The sequence below is a fragment of the Brachyhypopomus gauderio genome, chromosome 9 (genome assembly GCF_052324685.1).
Source record: "Brachyhypopomus gauderio isolate BG-103 chromosome 9, BGAUD_0.2, whole genome shotgun sequence".
Taxonomy (NCBI): domain Eukaryota; kingdom Metazoa; phylum Chordata; class Actinopteri; order Gymnotiformes; family Hypopomidae; genus Brachyhypopomus; species Brachyhypopomus gauderio.
The window spans coordinates 7,098,197-7,115,557 of record NC_135219.1 but is presented as its reverse complement, the minus strand read 5'-3'; the positions used below and the strand labels follow the sequence as shown (position 1 = coordinate 7,115,557).

General features: G+C 39.3%; 1 protein-coding gene across 3 annotated transcripts in view; it reads left to right on the top strand.

Annotated features, from left to right (window-relative positions):
- Nucleotides 1–17,361, top strand: part of ccdc85cb (coiled-coil domain containing 85C, b) — a 50,814-nt gene that overhangs the window by 28,751 nt on the left and 4,702 nt on the right. For 2 of the 3 annotated variants that reach the window (XM_077016748.1, XM_077016747.1), the window contains exons 3-5: nt 4,882–4,961; nt 6,247–6,285; nt 11,148–11,249. In XM_077016748.1, the coding sequence (XP_076872863.1) occupies nt 4,882–4,961; nt 6,247–6,285; nt 11,148–11,249 (221 nt within the window). The remainder of the gene's footprint in view (nt 1–4,881; nt 4,962–6,246; nt 6,286–11,147; nt 11,250–17,361) is intronic. The other variant, XM_077016749.1, reaches the window with a different exon arrangement.

Below are 17,361 nucleotides of genomic sequence, written 5' to 3'. Positions count from 1 at the left end.
TGATGGTTTGGGCTGCCATATCATGACATTCCTTTGGCCCAATAGTGCTAGATGGGCGCGTTACTGCCAAGGACTACCAAACCATTCTGCAGGACCATGTGCATCCAATGGATCAAACATTGTGTCCTGAAGGCGGTGCCAGGTATCAGGATGACAATGCAGCAATACACACAGCAAGACTGGTGAATGATTGGTTTGATGAACATGAAAGTGAAGTTGAACATCTCTCATAGTCTGCACAGTCACCAGATCTAAATATTATTGAGCCACTTTGGGGTATTTTGGAGGAGCAAGTCAGGAAACGTTTTTCTCCACCAGCATCACGTAGTAATCTGGCCACTATCCTGCAAGAAGAATGGCTTAAATTCCCTCTAACCACTGTGCAGGACTTGTATATGTCATTCCCAAGACAAATTAATGCTGTTTTGGCTGCAAAACAAGGCCCTACACCATACTAATAAATTATTGTGGTCTAAAACCAGGTGTGTGTGTGTGTGTGTGTGTGTGTGTGTGTGTGTGTGTCTCTCTCTCTCTCTCTCTCTCTCTCTCTCTCTCTCTCTCTCTCTCTCTCTATATATATATATATATATATATATATATATATATATAGAATGTGTATGTACTACCATCATTGTTCTCCAAGGCATCATTTTGGAGTATTAATTGGTGCACTCATCACAAAATGTTTTCGTCATTTATGGCAGCTGAGAATAAAATAGCTGACACAGAGTGGCTGACATTTTCATATGGCACTTAAAAAATCAAATTCAAGCATGACAAAAGAGAAGTTCTGAGAATTGTGCAAAGTGACATGCTGGCCTTCTGCAGTGTTTGGTACTGAGGCTTATGCAGAGACAGGGCCTCCTTGTTCTGGGAGCAGTAGGGTGTCTTCTTGAGCTCAGTGAAGAGAGCTAACCTCCTCTGGCCTCGTGCACTGGCTTCAGAGCAGAAAAAGCAGCTGAAGTGGGTCACGGCACCGCTGATGCGATTGAGAGTGACAAAGTGAGTGGAGCTGCCTCTGGGACATGCTCTTGCGACCATGTGCGATACTCCACCACACACACACACACACACGAACACACACATAAACACAATGCATCAGTGTCCCTGGAGAAAAAATAAATAACAACAAAACAAGCTTGCTGCTCTCGGTGTAGATACAATGTGCCCTCTGAAGTATTTATTTGATGTTAGCAGGTGCATGTTAGGGTGTACTATCTATAGGACAGTAGTGAGACCTGCTATGTTGTATGGACTGGAGACGGTGGCACTGACAAAGAGACAGGTGAGGGAAATGGAGGTGTCTGAGATGAAATGTTGAGATTCTCATGTGGCGTGACAAGGAAGGATAGGATCAGAAATGAGTTTATTAGAGGATCAGCACATGTAGCATGTTTTGGAGATAAAGTTAAAGAAGCGAGATTGAGATGGTTTGGACATGTACAGAGGAGGGAGGAGAGGTATATTGGTAGGAGGGTCTTGAGGATGGAACTTCCAGGCAAGAGGAGGAGAGGTAGACCTATGAGGAGGTTTATGGATGCAGTAGAGGATATGAGAGTGGCTGATGATGAGTGGATATGAGAGTTTGATCCGCTGTGGCGACCCCTAAATGGGAATTGCCGAAAGAAGCAGAAGAGGTGTATGTTAGGGTGTGTGTCTTGAGCTCATGAGCTATGGAAATCATGGGTAGCCTTTATCTAGACAGAGCTGGGGGAGATACTTCCACCAATTTACATGGCTGCTGAGCCTCAGAATGAATGGTCTTAAATCTACAATGGCCCATATGAAATTCCTAGTGATTAGATCAGGGGACATTGGCACATGCTGTGCAGATTCTAGACCCCATTGGGTTCTGAGATGTGATGGTGGGAACTGTGTTACAGAGAACTGTGTTAATGTACATCTCCTCCTGCAGATCCCATCACGTCTTATAGTCCATATGCAAGACTTCACTAAAAACATTTTAGAAGTAGAAGATCTTTCAGAACTTGCATGTAAATTTCATTAAAAAGTGTTCCTTTCATAAGAAAAAAATTACATAGATCTAATAAATTTTAATTTACATACTTCATATTAAAATATATGTATTTATATTATGATGTATAGGTTAAATGCAGTTGTAAATGTGTGAAATGTGGTGTATAACTGTCACAGTCCCCACTGTAATCCCTCTTGTTTTGGTTTAATTTTGGGGTTTTCCTCTTGGTGTACTTTTATTTTGAAATTCCTTATTGTGTATGTCTTCATGCCCCATCCTTGTACTCCACCCCCTTGTCATTGGTTTCAGGTGTCTTGTCTGGTCTTGGTTCAGTCTGTGTGTTTAAACTCTGAGTTTTATCTCAGTCTTTGCTAGTCATTGTCCCTCATGGTTCTATGTATTCTGTGCTCACTCTTCTCTGTGTCTCCCTCCTAGCTAGAGTTTGTATCTGGCCTTTTTATTCATAGTGTGTTCTGACTGTGTGCCCTGCCCTGGTTATGTTTAGGTTGTGTTTTGTTTGGATATCTGTGTTCTAGTTTCTTGGTGCTACTAGATTTAGTTATCCCCTAACTAAATTCCCCTGTGAATCCCCCTGTCTTTCCCCTGTGAGTATTGGTCTTCTTTAGTTAGTTTTGTGAGTTATATATGGATACTGTTATGCCCTGTCGATCCATTTGTGTGTCTAGATCTAATGTGCAGCTAGGTTGTTTGTCTATCTCGCGTTCCCTTACATGTGTTTCTCCTAGTGTTGTGAATAAATCCCGTTCCTCCCTGCGATTGCGTCTGCGTCCTGAGCTCCTTGGCCTCCAAACCTTACAATAACACATTTTGTATCTCATTTATGTCTTGTCACTTAAATATTTTAATGGGCTAACACAAATTTCCCCATGGGAATTAAATTATCTATTTTTCATGAAGTGGACATTTTAATACATTAAAAATGTATGTAATAATCTTCACATGTGAGAAATTGTTTACAGATCTATTGCATATGGGTGTATCTGTGTGTCTCTGGTGACACTGGTTTGAATAAGAGCATCTGTGTTTTAACTAGAGGTGTCAATTCCAGGTTCATAGATTAAAAGTCCTCACCAGGATTTTGCTCAAGCTTGCTAGATTTTCTAATTAGTAAAATTAGTGGAATCAACACAATCCAGGAAGTCTGAGCAAAATCCTCGTGAGGACTTTTAATCTATGAACCTGGAATTGACACCTCTAGTTTTAACACACATGTCCATGCTGCAAATGTAACTGGTTTCATCTGGTTGGTGGTGGAATCTGTGCTGTGGCTACCTGTATAGATGAGCCCTTCCCAGAGAACCCTCTTTCCTAATCAGCTTGTGTCCTGGCCTTAGGTTAACCAACCAGATAAAGTTAGACTAACAGTTCATAAGAGAGCCAAAGAGGATTACAGTTCAGCTTCACCTCTCTGTCCAAACCACTTAAGTTGTTTCCAGCATCCCCAGAGACGTCTGGGCTGTTATTGTCCGTTCAGTTTAGGAGCAGTTTTTGCTTTCCCGGGTTTTGAAATGCATGCGGTCATGTTCCTGTTATGCATACATAATAACTATAATAGTATAGAACTTTATTGTAATTACACACTACTCAAGTACAAGGTAACGAAATTCCGTCCCTCTTGGGCCTCGGTGTAAAGCACCGCGATTGGAATGCGTCGCCATTCACACTATGTGCTGAAATCTCAAATGTGACACAGATGTAGTAAGAAGAGCAGACATGACATCAGCACATTTTAAGCATATTAAGATCTTTGTGCAGACTGCTTCATGGAGGTATTCTAAATTATTATTATTACTAGACTATGCATCTTAAAACAAAAATGCATACCAACGCAATTACAATAGTGTTCCAAAGAGTACAAGTTGGAACAGATTCAATCAAAGCTGTTATTGTTGAATACCAACAATTTCACTTGCTCTTCACTTTTGGAAAAACAAAACCTGTAAGCAAATGCATAAGAAAAAATATGTAAATCTAAACACAGCTAACTTTTGTTTGATGTTTGGAAAATCTACTCTCCACCCTCCTAAAACCTTTCTTTGTTGGCTGTGATGCTGGAAAGATAGTGCTTCATAAAGAAATGCTTCTTATTTTAACAGTCTCATATACCATCTTTAGTTAGCAGATATCATCATTCCTCTGCACAATAAGATATCTGAATTTAAATTGTTTACAATCATGTATACAGACTGAGCACCTGTATTAGTCAGGTTGATATCACTCATCTGCATAACAGTGTTAATTTGACAATTTTGAATTATTACAAAAACTATTTTGGTGGTCATGTCTGGCATTCTCCTTTAATGGCTATGGGATGTGGCTTATGACAGACCACATAGAGTGTGTTTTATAAGGAGTGATTCAGGTGGAGGTGTGGGATTACATGAAGAGAAAGACCCTGAAGGAGAATGAGCCTGCTGTGTACTCTTGCCAGTTCTGTCCTAAATCTGTGGACTGTTGAGTGGCAAGTACAATATGATGTTGTGCCGTGGTTGGTATTAAAACTAGGATTGACAGTTCAAGTGAGCAGTTGTCCATGAGAGGATTATGTACCCAGTGGAACCTGTTGTAATGATTAGGTGTGATTAACACACAGTCCTAAGTTCACAGAGAGGAGGTGATTTGTATATTGTGTTTATATGAGCGCTACCTTTATGCTCAGAACTGTGAACTACATAAAGAAAGAATTAGTAATATATTACTAGCTGAGTTACACAGCTTAATGAAATACATTTTTTTTAATTGGCTTAAACATCCTAGCTTCCTAACTTCCTTGTATTCCTAACTTATTAGTTGTGCTGCTGAGACAACAATAATATATATTTTTTAATAGTTAACCTTGTTCTCTTTACTGAGATCATAACCCTGATTCCTGTTGTACACAGATACTTCTTCGAACTACATACGCCAACTGGAAACCAAGGTGCGGATTCTTGAGAGCGACAACAGCAAACTTCTGTCACAGGTAAACATTGTTGCTCCTCCTCCTTTTCTTCTGTGCACAGCTGTGCAAACTGTGCTGACATCACTACAGACTCCAATGATCAGTCTTTACCACAGATTATTGCATGCAAGATCCTGCTAAGGAACAATATAAGACGGGTTTAGGTGTTGTTAATCTGTGGTGGTATGAGGCTTTGTGGAGAGAGGCACTGCACAAAGCAACCTCACAAACCGTGCAGGCATTTTGTGGCCTCTCTTTAACTGTCAGAAAATATTGTGGCCTCTCTTTAACTGTCTCTAACCATCCGAAGAGGTGGACCTTACGGGTTCATTTAAAGTTCACTCGTTGACCTCAGAGAAAAACTGGCACAGAAAAGGACTGGCTGGTTCTGGTTTACTTCTCCAGATGTCTACACTCCACCAGGGTGTTGCAGAAGCTTTACTGTATTCCCCAATGCAGAGGAAGGCAAATAATGGAGCATCAAAACTACAGACCCATTGCATATTAATGAGAAAGAAATGTTAGCCTTTTTCCCTCACCTTGGGCATTTTCATGGCTGTGTAGGCAGAAATGAAACCTCTTTGAGCTCGTTAGTAATTAGAAAGTTGTGGGAGCAATTAAATCTTTATGGGTGCTAAGGGAATTGTCCCTCCAGCACTTTCATTTTGAAGTGTGCCATAGTTATTCATCTCCAATGAGAATGGGAAGATTGTGTGGGCATTTACGCAATGCAGAATCTATATCTTCAGATGCCTGTGTGGATTAAAGTATTCGTTTTGCCGTTTATGAGCAAGGCAGTGCCAGAAGTGTTGGCAGAAAGCAAAAAATTTATGTATCACTCTTTACTTAGTAGACATGGCTGTGCAGAGCCGCCAGGCTGTAGTAAAACAAGTTTGGCCATAAAGCTAAACTAAGGGGGCCCTTTTTTTATGCGCAAGGACACCACACATGAAGGGCATTTGTGGTCTCATTCTTGCAGCAGATCACTGTTTTAGAAAAAGAAGCTATGATTGGAGCTTTTATTGATGGAACCTTCAGTCGTTCAGGTGCAGTGAGAAGATTCTGCAGCGAGATTAATCGTTTCTCTGGTTTCAAAAGGAGAATATAGGGTGACACTCAGACCTCTTTTGGCACCGTTCTTACTAAGGAGAGCTCAGTTTACTCTAGGTATAGTTATACAGAATTATAGAGTAGTAGAGTTAAATTGTTGTGGAACATTTATAGACCTTACCTGGGTGAAAAGTGGTAATTTACATGTGTAAGCTCAATTGTAACGTTGCCCTTTGTGTCTCTTGTGTTCCCCCAGCCCTGTAGCCGTTACAGCTTGTCTAAGATACCATTGAAGGTAATCCTCCACGCGGCTCGTTGACCTGCTGTGAATGGCACTTCTGCAGGCTTTACTTTACTTTTCTCTGTCTGGTGATGGGACTCCTTTTGTCTTTTCGCTGAACTAGAATCAGAATTGCTTTGATTAACCAGGTTAATACTGGCAGCTTTCAAAGATCGGTGCATGGCTCAGCTAACAGCTTACAGAGAGCCATTGCTTTGCCCATAAGATTCAGTGAGATCCGGTGCATGATATGAAGTGCATGTCCCCTTCATGTACGGATGTGTCCAGCTGCATAATTAATTTAAGCTCCCAGATCCAGTATTTATCATTCAAATTCAACAAACTGATTGATGTGAAGAAGATTAGGAGACGTTACATTTTTAATTGTATATTTGTGGTTGTATAACCTCCTTTTTTTCTGAGGAAAATGCTGCTTGGTACTCAATTGGTGATATCACCCTTTACTCCTCATATGGCAGAGGTGGGGACTCGAGTCACATGACTTGGACTCGAGTCAGACTCAAGTCATTAATATTAAGACTTTTGTCTTGACTTGAAAAAATATTCAGAGACTTAGACTTGACTTGGACTTTTACACCAATAACTTGGGACTTGAATTGGACTTGAACCTGTTTACTTGCAAAGACTTGCTTTTTTTTTTACCCCAAATCTAAATTTTAAAACGCATATTAATATTTATAAAGTGCACCCCATTCATTTCATTTCTGTCCTTCTGACGCAGACCGGTGTTACACCAGATTCTGTGAGCGTCGAGTTTTGTGACCACAGGGGGCGCTATTTCACAGTTTCTGTTCAGAGGCACAAACGCTTTACGAATGCTACGTAAACTACGCTGATGCACTTTCTTTACTCATTTTGTTGGTGTCCACGAGCCAAAATATGACAGATGTTTATATTTACATTTTATCGTCTCTTAATTACATAAATGTACTTAAACAAGATTTACCATCCCCTCACCATTGCAGCCAACAAAGAAATCATGAATGGGATGTACAGGTGAGCCTTTTTAACTGGGGTCACCAATTCTGACGGCAGCCATCAGAATATGTGACCCCACTGAATCTCCAGGTAACAATAGTACACCCCACAATAACAGAAAACAATGAAAAAATAACCCTAACCTTTTATTAATCTATATTTAAACATTTTATCCAAATGTTTAGAATAACCATTCGTAATGACAGCATCTTGCTTACGATGAAGCTTGCTATTTTCGTGTAAAATGATGTAACGAAACATTCTTGTTTAAGTACATTTATGTAATTAAGAGAAGATAAAATGTAAATGATCTGTCATCTTTTGGCTGGCGGACACCAACAAAACGAGTAAAGAAACGCATCAGCGTAGCATTCGTAAAGCGCTGGTGCCTGTAAAAAAAAAAGACTCGAAAGGACTTGAAATTCCAAGTTTCAGACTTGGGACTTGACTTGACAGTTGCCTGTCTTGACTCGAGACTTGACTTGAGTTGACTGTCTTTGCTTGAGACTTGACTCGGGACTTGAGGATAAAGACTTGGACTTACTTGAGACTTGCAAAACACTAACTTGGTCCCACCTCTGTCATACATACAGAGGGTACATACATTGGTGTGAAACACATTCCTTATTTCCTTTTTTTTTGCATGTTTGTCACACTTAAGTGTTTTGGAACATCAAACCAATTTAAATATTAGTCAAAGACAACACAAGTAAACACAAAATGCAGTTTTTAAATTGTTTAGGTGTTTATTATTAAGAGAGAAAGAAAATCCAAACCTACATGGTCCTGTGTACAAACTGGTTGGTGTTGTTCTGTTTGTATTTAAAAACTATCCAGTGGAGTGATTTAATTGGCCATTTTTGGACATTAAATTTTTTTGTAACATACCTATTTAAAGCAGGTAATCTTACTGCTTTATACATTTTAAAACTCACAAGGATTCACTAAATTTGACTTGATCTTTAAACAATTTTCTGGAAGAGGACCCCCAGATAACTCCATTATACAAACATTTATGTACATTTATAGCTCAGGTGTTGCATTTTGTCACTTCATAGATTATCTCTTCTCTCCTTACACAGGAGTATAAATATACTTTATAAATGTGTTTATTGTGTAGAATTTAGGCAAAATAGGCAGTGTCCCAACTACACCACATTTTCAGCGATTGCTGGCATTGTCTTTTGCCAGGAAATATTTTCAGTCAAATGAAAATTTCTTGTTTTAACCCATGCACTAATGGGACAACAACCACTAACTTACAAAGGCTAACACACATTACAGTAAACAACACATAAAACAGGCATAGAAAACAACATGAAATACTAATGGCAGGAAGGGAAACTAAGAATAAACAGAACATAGAAGATTTTGGTTGATTACATTGGCTTAGTACCATAACAAAACGTATATTTAAAATTATTAAAGTGTTGACTTATTATAGCATTACTGTTACTGACATGAGTTCTAACGGCTTGAAAAGGGAAATTTAGTACGCTGCAGTACAAGTGTAAGTGGTTTAGAATGATGCGTTGTAAGAAATAGAGCAGACAGAGGATGATTACCCTGGGACAGTTATGACCCACAACTCTGGTATTATGAACCTACCCACTGGAAACATATGGTGTAATGACAGGTCAAGCCTGTGCAACAACACTGTGATGGATGTTACTTGGCCATTAGACTGTGGAGCAGTGTGAATATATAAAGATGTCCAGCCTCTTTAATGAAGATGCAAGTTCGCCATCCACAGGACAGCAGGATTTTGGAAAGATGAATGGTCTTCAGGTGCTTGTAGGAATACAGAAAGTGCATGCTCAGGTTATGCACAAAGGCATGTCAATAATGTAACCTCCTGCATTGATTTTTATAATAGGAGGATTCAGAAACAAAACAAAGCCCAACTGTGTGTTGAGCATAAACCAAAGATGAAGCAGTAGATCAAGGTGATGTGGGTTATTGAGATTCCTTGAAGAGTATTCTTGTAACTGTTTGTTATGGGTCTCTGTTTGTCTTGTGTTAGGGTCAGATTTGACCCGTTTTCAAAGTTCAGGTGTGTAAAAAGTACTGTAAGAAGTACTGTCAGAAACAGCCATTTTAACGCAACAAAAGCAATTTTTATAATTTTAGTAAATTCTAAATGTCTCAAATTAAAGCCACACACATACACCCTCACCCACCCACACACACACATCAGAAGATCATGCTTGAGATGACCAACTTGGAAGAAAGAAGGATGTTTCGTGATAGCTAGATGGAGATGGAGTAACCACAGCTTTGTGCTTACATGGGGCTTTTTGCTGGAGTGTACAGATCCTGTAATGAGGCTACTGCCAACTTATGGGATGGTGAGTCTGATCAATCTTCAGACGTTTCATGTGTTGTTGAGAGTGATCTGCTTTGACAGTAAGGAGACGAGAGTGTAAATACTATTTCAGTCACTGTGTTCTGATATTAGTCTATTAGACTCAGATCAGAGTCTTGGTCTTCTCAATGTTTCCTTCTAAACCCCGCCTAGGGAGTTTTTTCTTGCCACTGTTGACCCCTCGCTTGCTCATTAGGCATCTGGACCCATGCTTTGAGACAACATGTGTTGTAAAAAGAAGCACTACATAAATACATTTGACTTGTCTAGATATTAGACTATTAGACCCTTTTCTCCTTTTCTTCACTATAGGAAATTCACTATACTGAAAGTAAAGTTTTGTTTATTAAAAACAAAACTGTTTTTGTTTATAGAGTGTTATATTGTGAGATGAAAAGTGAATGGTACCAACAAATTAACATTGAAAATGGTCTTTACGTGGATGTAAATACATACTAAGTTGTCTATGAGGTGAGTAACAACATTGGATAATGTTATTTTGAGTATTTTCAGGCTTATTTGAATCAGGTCAAAATTGACCCGCTAACACCAAAGACGTGTGCAGATTTCTAACACAATACAAGGAGTCCAATTTCCAACTATGGTCAATGCATGGGTGACAGCAGATCAACAACATAAGAAAAGAAAGAAAAACGGTGGCCCAACATAGTAATGATCTGTGTGTTTGTGTTTATGTAATATTTTTGCCTGTACCAAAAGTTTATTTTGTGCAATCCTGTAAACTGAAACAGGCTTTCTGAATGAATAAAACATGTGATTGTGTCAGCTTTCATTCTCTGAAGTAAAGGCAACAGAAGAGAATGAATTTCTATGGGTGCGACTGAAATGCACTATAACTAACTATTATTTGCTTATCAAATTTTTTTTTTTTTGGAATATGATGCTGATACATTCATAAAATGCCACAGATGGTTGTCAGGTTTATCAGACCTTTTGTTCAGGTATCAAGTCAGGAAAACCTACCTGCAGACAGCCCCCGCTATACTGGGATGCTGAGTGGTGTGTGTGTGTGTGTGTGTGTGTGTGTGTGTGTGTGTGTGTGTGTGTGTTTATGTGTGTGTGTGTGTGTGTGTGTGTGTGTGTGTGTGTGTGTGTGTGTGTGAAAGATACCTTTCTATCTTAAGAGGTATTTGAGGGGGGGGGCAGTGTTCTGAACAGTGTTCAGTGGGTCAGATTGTGGGGAGTTGGTGTTCTGAACAGTGTTCAGTGCTTTGCTGAGCCATGAACCTCTTGCAGAAAGATGCAGCACTCTAGAGGGGAAGGATAGTGACTGCTTTACAAATGTTTGGTGCTGTTGCCACAGTTTGATTTAATCTAAAGTCTCTCACTATGTTTCAGTTAGTCCATATTGTTATTATTATTCGCTGTCACCTTCCCCTCACCAGGGTTGTCACCTTCACTCATCTTGCACTGTACACATGGTCCTGCATCTTCTGTTCAGCATGGTGCAAAGTCGTGGGACACTAATAGTTCTTTCTTTGTCATCCGGCAGTGCAACCCCGGGGACCTGCGCTCGCTGCGGAAGGGCATGACACTTTACCACTCGGAGTCCCAGCTGTCATCCCTCCCCCAGTGCCAGGAGGCCCTGGTCAATGTGAGTGCTCTTGGGCTTTGGCCAAAACACTGACTACAACACATAGTGCCTTAGTGCTATAGCCACAACACAGAGAGAATTCTCTCAAAATAACATGCATATCACTACACAGTAGGTCTATGCTAGAGCATTGACATACATCCAGGTTTAATGGTCACAGTTCGCTACTGCTCTAAGTAAATGGTTTGACCTTAAGGCAGAGGTGTACAAACTTCTTGCAGTGAGGGCCAGATTTGGCAGGTGATATGTCCCAAAAGGTAGAAGTCATGGACAAATCCATAACGTTATCCCTAATGTTTTTTTATTCTTATATTCCAATAATTATTTTTTTTTTGCTATTTTGTTTGTTTAGTGTAGCGGATACACTGGTTATTTATGAATTTTGAAATGGGACACCATCCTGATTGCTCAGGAACCAATGTTTTGATATCAGGAACAGGTGGAATATTGTCGAATCAGTCTTATTACCAAAGGGTTAAGCCTTTCTGAGACTACCTAGTGTTGTATCGCGTAGACTTAGCCACAGTGGCCACTGGCATGTACGCAGTCAAAATCTTATTTGCGTTGGTTACTTTGCCAAGAATTACTTAAAGCTAAACTAAAATCAATGCCTGTCGGCCAAACAAAGTTAACTTTAATTTAACTAAGAAAAAAATTTATTAAATTGACTTAAAAGACTAGATGAATGATAGCAAGTTTCAACGACAACACAAAACTAGGTTAAATGCTTTTCTCGAGAAATAAAAGGAAGAAGATATTCTTGGAGATTGGACTCAGGTTCGAACTTGGTTGCAGTCTTTTGGCATCACTACAACTATGGTTGGTTGCGGTCTCTTGGCGTGACACCAACAACTCAGTTTCTTCTTGAGAAATGCTTTTTAACTAACTTTTAGGGGCGTGATCATAGTACACCCATTGGTCACTACACTGTTGACCACTGGATCTATGACTAACACACAAAATTAATAAACAAGCATGTCTAAAATAGCAGAGCACACAGGAATACATATGCATGCATGCATTCATAATACAATTCAAGAATATAGGGGCATGTATATCTAAACTACTGAAACACACAGGAATACATGGATATGCATCAGTGTGGGGTGATTATACAATAAAAGGTATTATGATGGAATCAATTAATACTAAATGCATGATGGGTAGAAAACCTTCGTTACCTTTCCCAAGCGTTTTAAGGGATTAGATGAGGTCAGTGTCTCTCGCTTTGTGAGGGGAGGGCATCTCTGTGTTGTGATGGTGAAGTGGCCTTGGCTCCTTCTACTACATTAGATGAGGCATGGACTCTTAATGAGTCCTGCAGTTTTTTTTGTACCAGGACATGATCATCCTTCATGTCTTGTAAGTTGCAGGATGGAGGCACCATGGATCAGACTTGTTTTTCCAGCAAATCCCACAGATGCCCAATCAGACAGAGATGTGGGAAATTTAGATGTCAACACTTTGAATTCTCATGTTCCTGAATTCACTTATGAACAATTGATGCAGTATGGCAGGATGCATTTTCCTGCTGTACAAGGGGGGATCTTGGTCTGCATCAATATTTATGTAGGTGGATTATGTAACTTTCAAATGATTGGCAGGACCCAAGCTTTCCCAGCAGAACATTGCCCAGAGCATCACACTGCCTCTACCTGCTTGCCTTCTCCCATTCATCCTGATGCCATCTCTCTATCCAAATGACCTTCATTCATTGCTCTATGGTCTAGTCCTGATGCTCATGTGCCCATTGTAAGCACGTTCAGTGGTGGACAGGGGTCAACATGGCCAGTTCTGCAGCTGTGCAGTTTTATATGGAGGAAGCTACTGTGCACTGTGTTCTGACACCTTTCTGTCATAACTTTTCCATTATGTTATTATTAAGTCTATGTCTTGGTCCTCCCAAGGTTTCTTCTTAATCCCCACCTAGGGAGTTTTTCCTTGACCTTGTTGCCCCTGGCTTGCTCATTAGGGATCTAGACCTATGCAAGTGTAAAGCTACTTTGTGGCAACATGTGTTGTAAAAAGTGCTAAATAAATAAATTTGACTTTGACTAACTTTTCCAGCAACTTTTGGGACAGTAGTTCTTCTGTGGGATGGCTCAGACAGGCTAGCCTTCACTCCCCACATTCATTAGTGATCCTTTAGCCCCCCCCCCCCCATTGTTCTGCACTTAATAATGACTACCAAATAATTATTGTTATAACAGGATTTTAGAAATGCTTCGCAAATTTATTGAAGATAAAAAACTAAAATATTGCATCAGCATTAGAATTCATACCCAGCACTTAGTTGAAGCACATTTGGCAGTGATTACAGACTCCAGTTTTTTTGAGTATGATGCTACAAGGTTTGCCTCCCTGCATTTGGAGATTTTCTGTAATTCATCTCTGCAGATCCTCTCAACCTCTGTCAGCAATTTTCAGATCTCTCCAGAGATGATCGAGAGTTGTCCCTTATCCAATGTCTTGTTCAAAGGGGAAACTTTGGCACAGCCTGAGGTCCCGAGCACTCTGTGTCAGGTTTTCATTTAGATGTCTGTGCTTTGCTCCGTTTGTCTGTCCCTCAACCTTGATGGGTCTCCCTGTCCCAGCTGTTAAACACTCCTATGGCTTGATGCTTCCACCACCCAGCTTCATTGTAGGGATGGTATTGGGCAGGTGAACAGTAGTGCCTGGTTTCCTTCATGTATGACACTTAGAACAAAGACTAAAAGGTTATATCTTGGTTTCATTAAACCAGAAAATCTTGTGATCCACAAGATTTATGGTTGACATTGATGATTGACCTTCTAGAAGTTTGGTCGAATCTGCCTACAGAATCTTTGGAGGTCAGCCAAGTCACTCCTCTTTATGAAGTGTCCAGCTTTCAATCTTCTTCCATTTAAAAATTATGGAGGCCACTGTGGCCTTAGGAACATTCAGTGCAGCATATTTTTGTATACTCCAGATCTGTGCCTCCACACAATCCTGTCCCTGAGCTCTACAAGCAGTTCTTTCTTCCTTTGTTTTATCCTCTAATATACATTCTTAACTGTGATACCTTATATAGGCATGTGTGCATCTGTCCAAATCTTGTCCAATCAACTGAATTTACCACAGGTAGATTCCAATCAAGGTGTTGAAGCAGACCTTTCTTGAAGGTCCTCTGTCTGAAATAGACACATATGTGCATGCATGTACAAAACATAAAGTAAATTATTTTTGACTTCATATTTTAACTTCAAATTTAACTGCAGAGCAATAATTAAACAAGGTCGATGATAGCTGAGATGAATTTCCTGTTGTAAAATACAATAAAATGAGCAACATAATCATGTCATTAAATTGCATTTTTACGTGGACCCTCTCACACAAAGGAATTAAGACATTACAATACAAAGGAAAAAATAAACCCGTCAATAATATTCAGTAGAATAAAAACTACCTTAATGAAATGTCAGTAGCTCTTAGTTTTAGTGAGAAAATTCTAGAGCCAAATCTACTGAATTTAGAGCTAGGAGATACTGCAAATACATATATGCAAATTCAGGTAATGCTAATACAGATATTGATATTGTTCTTACAAATATGTACATATATTGTTCTTATTTAATGCAATTGAAAAAGGACAATTTTATGTTTATTTTATTAGAAGAAACTGTAGAGCAGAGGTCACTAACAGGCGGACCGCGGTCCGGATCCAGACCCGAACGCAGTCCTAATCTCATTCCTGATTAACTGCAAATTTCTATTTCCGTGGTAAGATGTGAGAAACAGGGCATCCATGAGAGTGGGAATGGACATGGCAATGGACTTATAGCAGGTTCATTGTATTTACTATTGAAGTACTGTAGAGTGGTGCTTGTGAGGTGTTTTGTGAGCTCAGTCCCTTCCTCATTTAACTGTAGAATGCTGCTGGACATACTCTTCACCTGACTTTTCACAGGGTGTTGGTGAACTCCTGTAGTGGACTTACAGCTTTTTTCCACTGACTCTTAATACATGTAGGTTCTAGCTGCCAGGACTTTGTATCTGAACCCAGAAGCCGAGCTATGGCTTTCTCCTGCTCAATCTGCTCAATTTTTTTTTTGTCTGGAACGCCAACTAGCCTATGCTGAAGCCAAGTCTCTTCTCTTTCAGCTGAAGGAAAACACATTTACAACTTTCTTGCACACCCCAAATGCATGGTCAACCTGTGGACCTTTCATGCCATTTTCTGTTACAAAGCAAAAAGGATTACTTTCAGATTACTTTTTCAGAAAAAAAGGGTTGGTTGAAAACAATAGACCATCACAAACAAACAAATAAAAACACTAATTTGCTAATGCATATGAAAAACACAGAAGGAGCTTACTCACACTCTCTGTCTCACACACACACACACACACACACACGCACACACACACTCATACACAATTACAACCACCACCACTACTATTACTACTACTACTACTAATAATAATAATAATAATAATAATAATAATAATAATAATAATGTAAGCAGTTGAAGCATACCCAGTGACAATAAGGAACACTAAAAATTATGCAGGTTTTAAACTTAAAAATAATAATAATTCTTAATGTACTATTTGAAGTTATCCAAACTCTGAATTTCAGGTTAATTATTTTAAGCTTAAATACTGATTTTAATTTTATTTTTTCACAGTGAAATGAAAAAAATATTAATATTAATGATTGCTTCTTTTTCAATATAGTAAACGGACACCGTGTCTTTTGCTGTGACAGGGCAGAAGCAGAAGGAGGTGTTAAAGGCGTTTGTAGAGCTTTATTGGCCATAACATGCAAGATAGCAAATGCCCAGCAAAACAAAGGCGCAGAATTGCAGAAGAACTAAGATCAAATGAGCACAAAGAAGGAACTCAAGGTGACATGCTCACGGCAGGCAGCACTTGCAGGTCATGCTCAATGAATATACAGCACTGGATGACCTGTAGGCTTAAATAGCATTTCATTCACAATATGAAATGTTGGCCGTCTTTTAATGGAGGCTTTGAGTTTTCTGAACGTTTTTGGTACAAGCAGGCTCCTCTACCGCCTTCTGATGGAAAAGCTCTGTAGGAACCAATGTTTAATGAGTTAACATGTTTTTATTGTTGTTTAACCTAGCTACATACCATATTAAAATGATGTAATTGAATAGTGTTAATGGGTATTTTAATTAAAATATACCTAAATTGTGACTGGCAGGGTGAGCAAAACAAAAAGGAAGCGATCACGCCAAGTCTCAGGGAAAATGTATGGTTTAATAGAAAAGTGTGCAAACCAAAAACCCGTGACTTGATCCAAATGAAGGATATAATAACCAGCAGTCAACTGGTACAAAGACAAGACATATATAGACAAACAAACAACCCTCAGGTGAGACGGATCGCAGGCTCCGCCCACCTGAGGGACGAACACAACACAACAACAACTGCCGCTGTGGACGGAGGCGACCGGTAGGGGGCCCACCGTACTGTGACATAAATATGTTAAACCTCAACTGTCAAAATTGAAAGATCATGTGAAAACGTTAATTAGAATATCACCCAGCACTGAAATTGAGCAATAATTTCGCATAGACAGGGATAATAATAATAATAATAATAATAATGTAAGGGATAAATGTTTGCCAAGACATTTGCTACAAAGATGATAGTAAAGGGGCAAAGAGGCCTGCAGTGCACACAGATTGTTTACAAATGGCTAAGAGATGCGACCTAATACACAGTGTTTTTTAAACTAATGCTCACTGTATGTTAAAATGCTATTTGAGTTATAATTAACCACCCCGTTGCTTCTCGTATACACTGCAATGTGCATGAGTCAAATAATTTGATCTGACATGTCAGTAGACAGACATGCTCCTTGCAGCAAATATATTTGTAACTACATCACAATTCACATTCATAATGACTAAATATGTGTACATGTGGCTTAATGTTTATCCATATTATTATTACATCGCTGCTCATTTTCATAAAAAATGCATTTGTAAATGCACGGTACAGCTGTATATGTATTTCTGTAATAGCTTATCCTGTATGTTTTAAGGTAGGTGTGTGTGTGTGTGTGTGTGTGTGTGTGTGTGTGTGTGTGTGTGTGTGTGTGTGTGTGTGTGTGTGTGTGT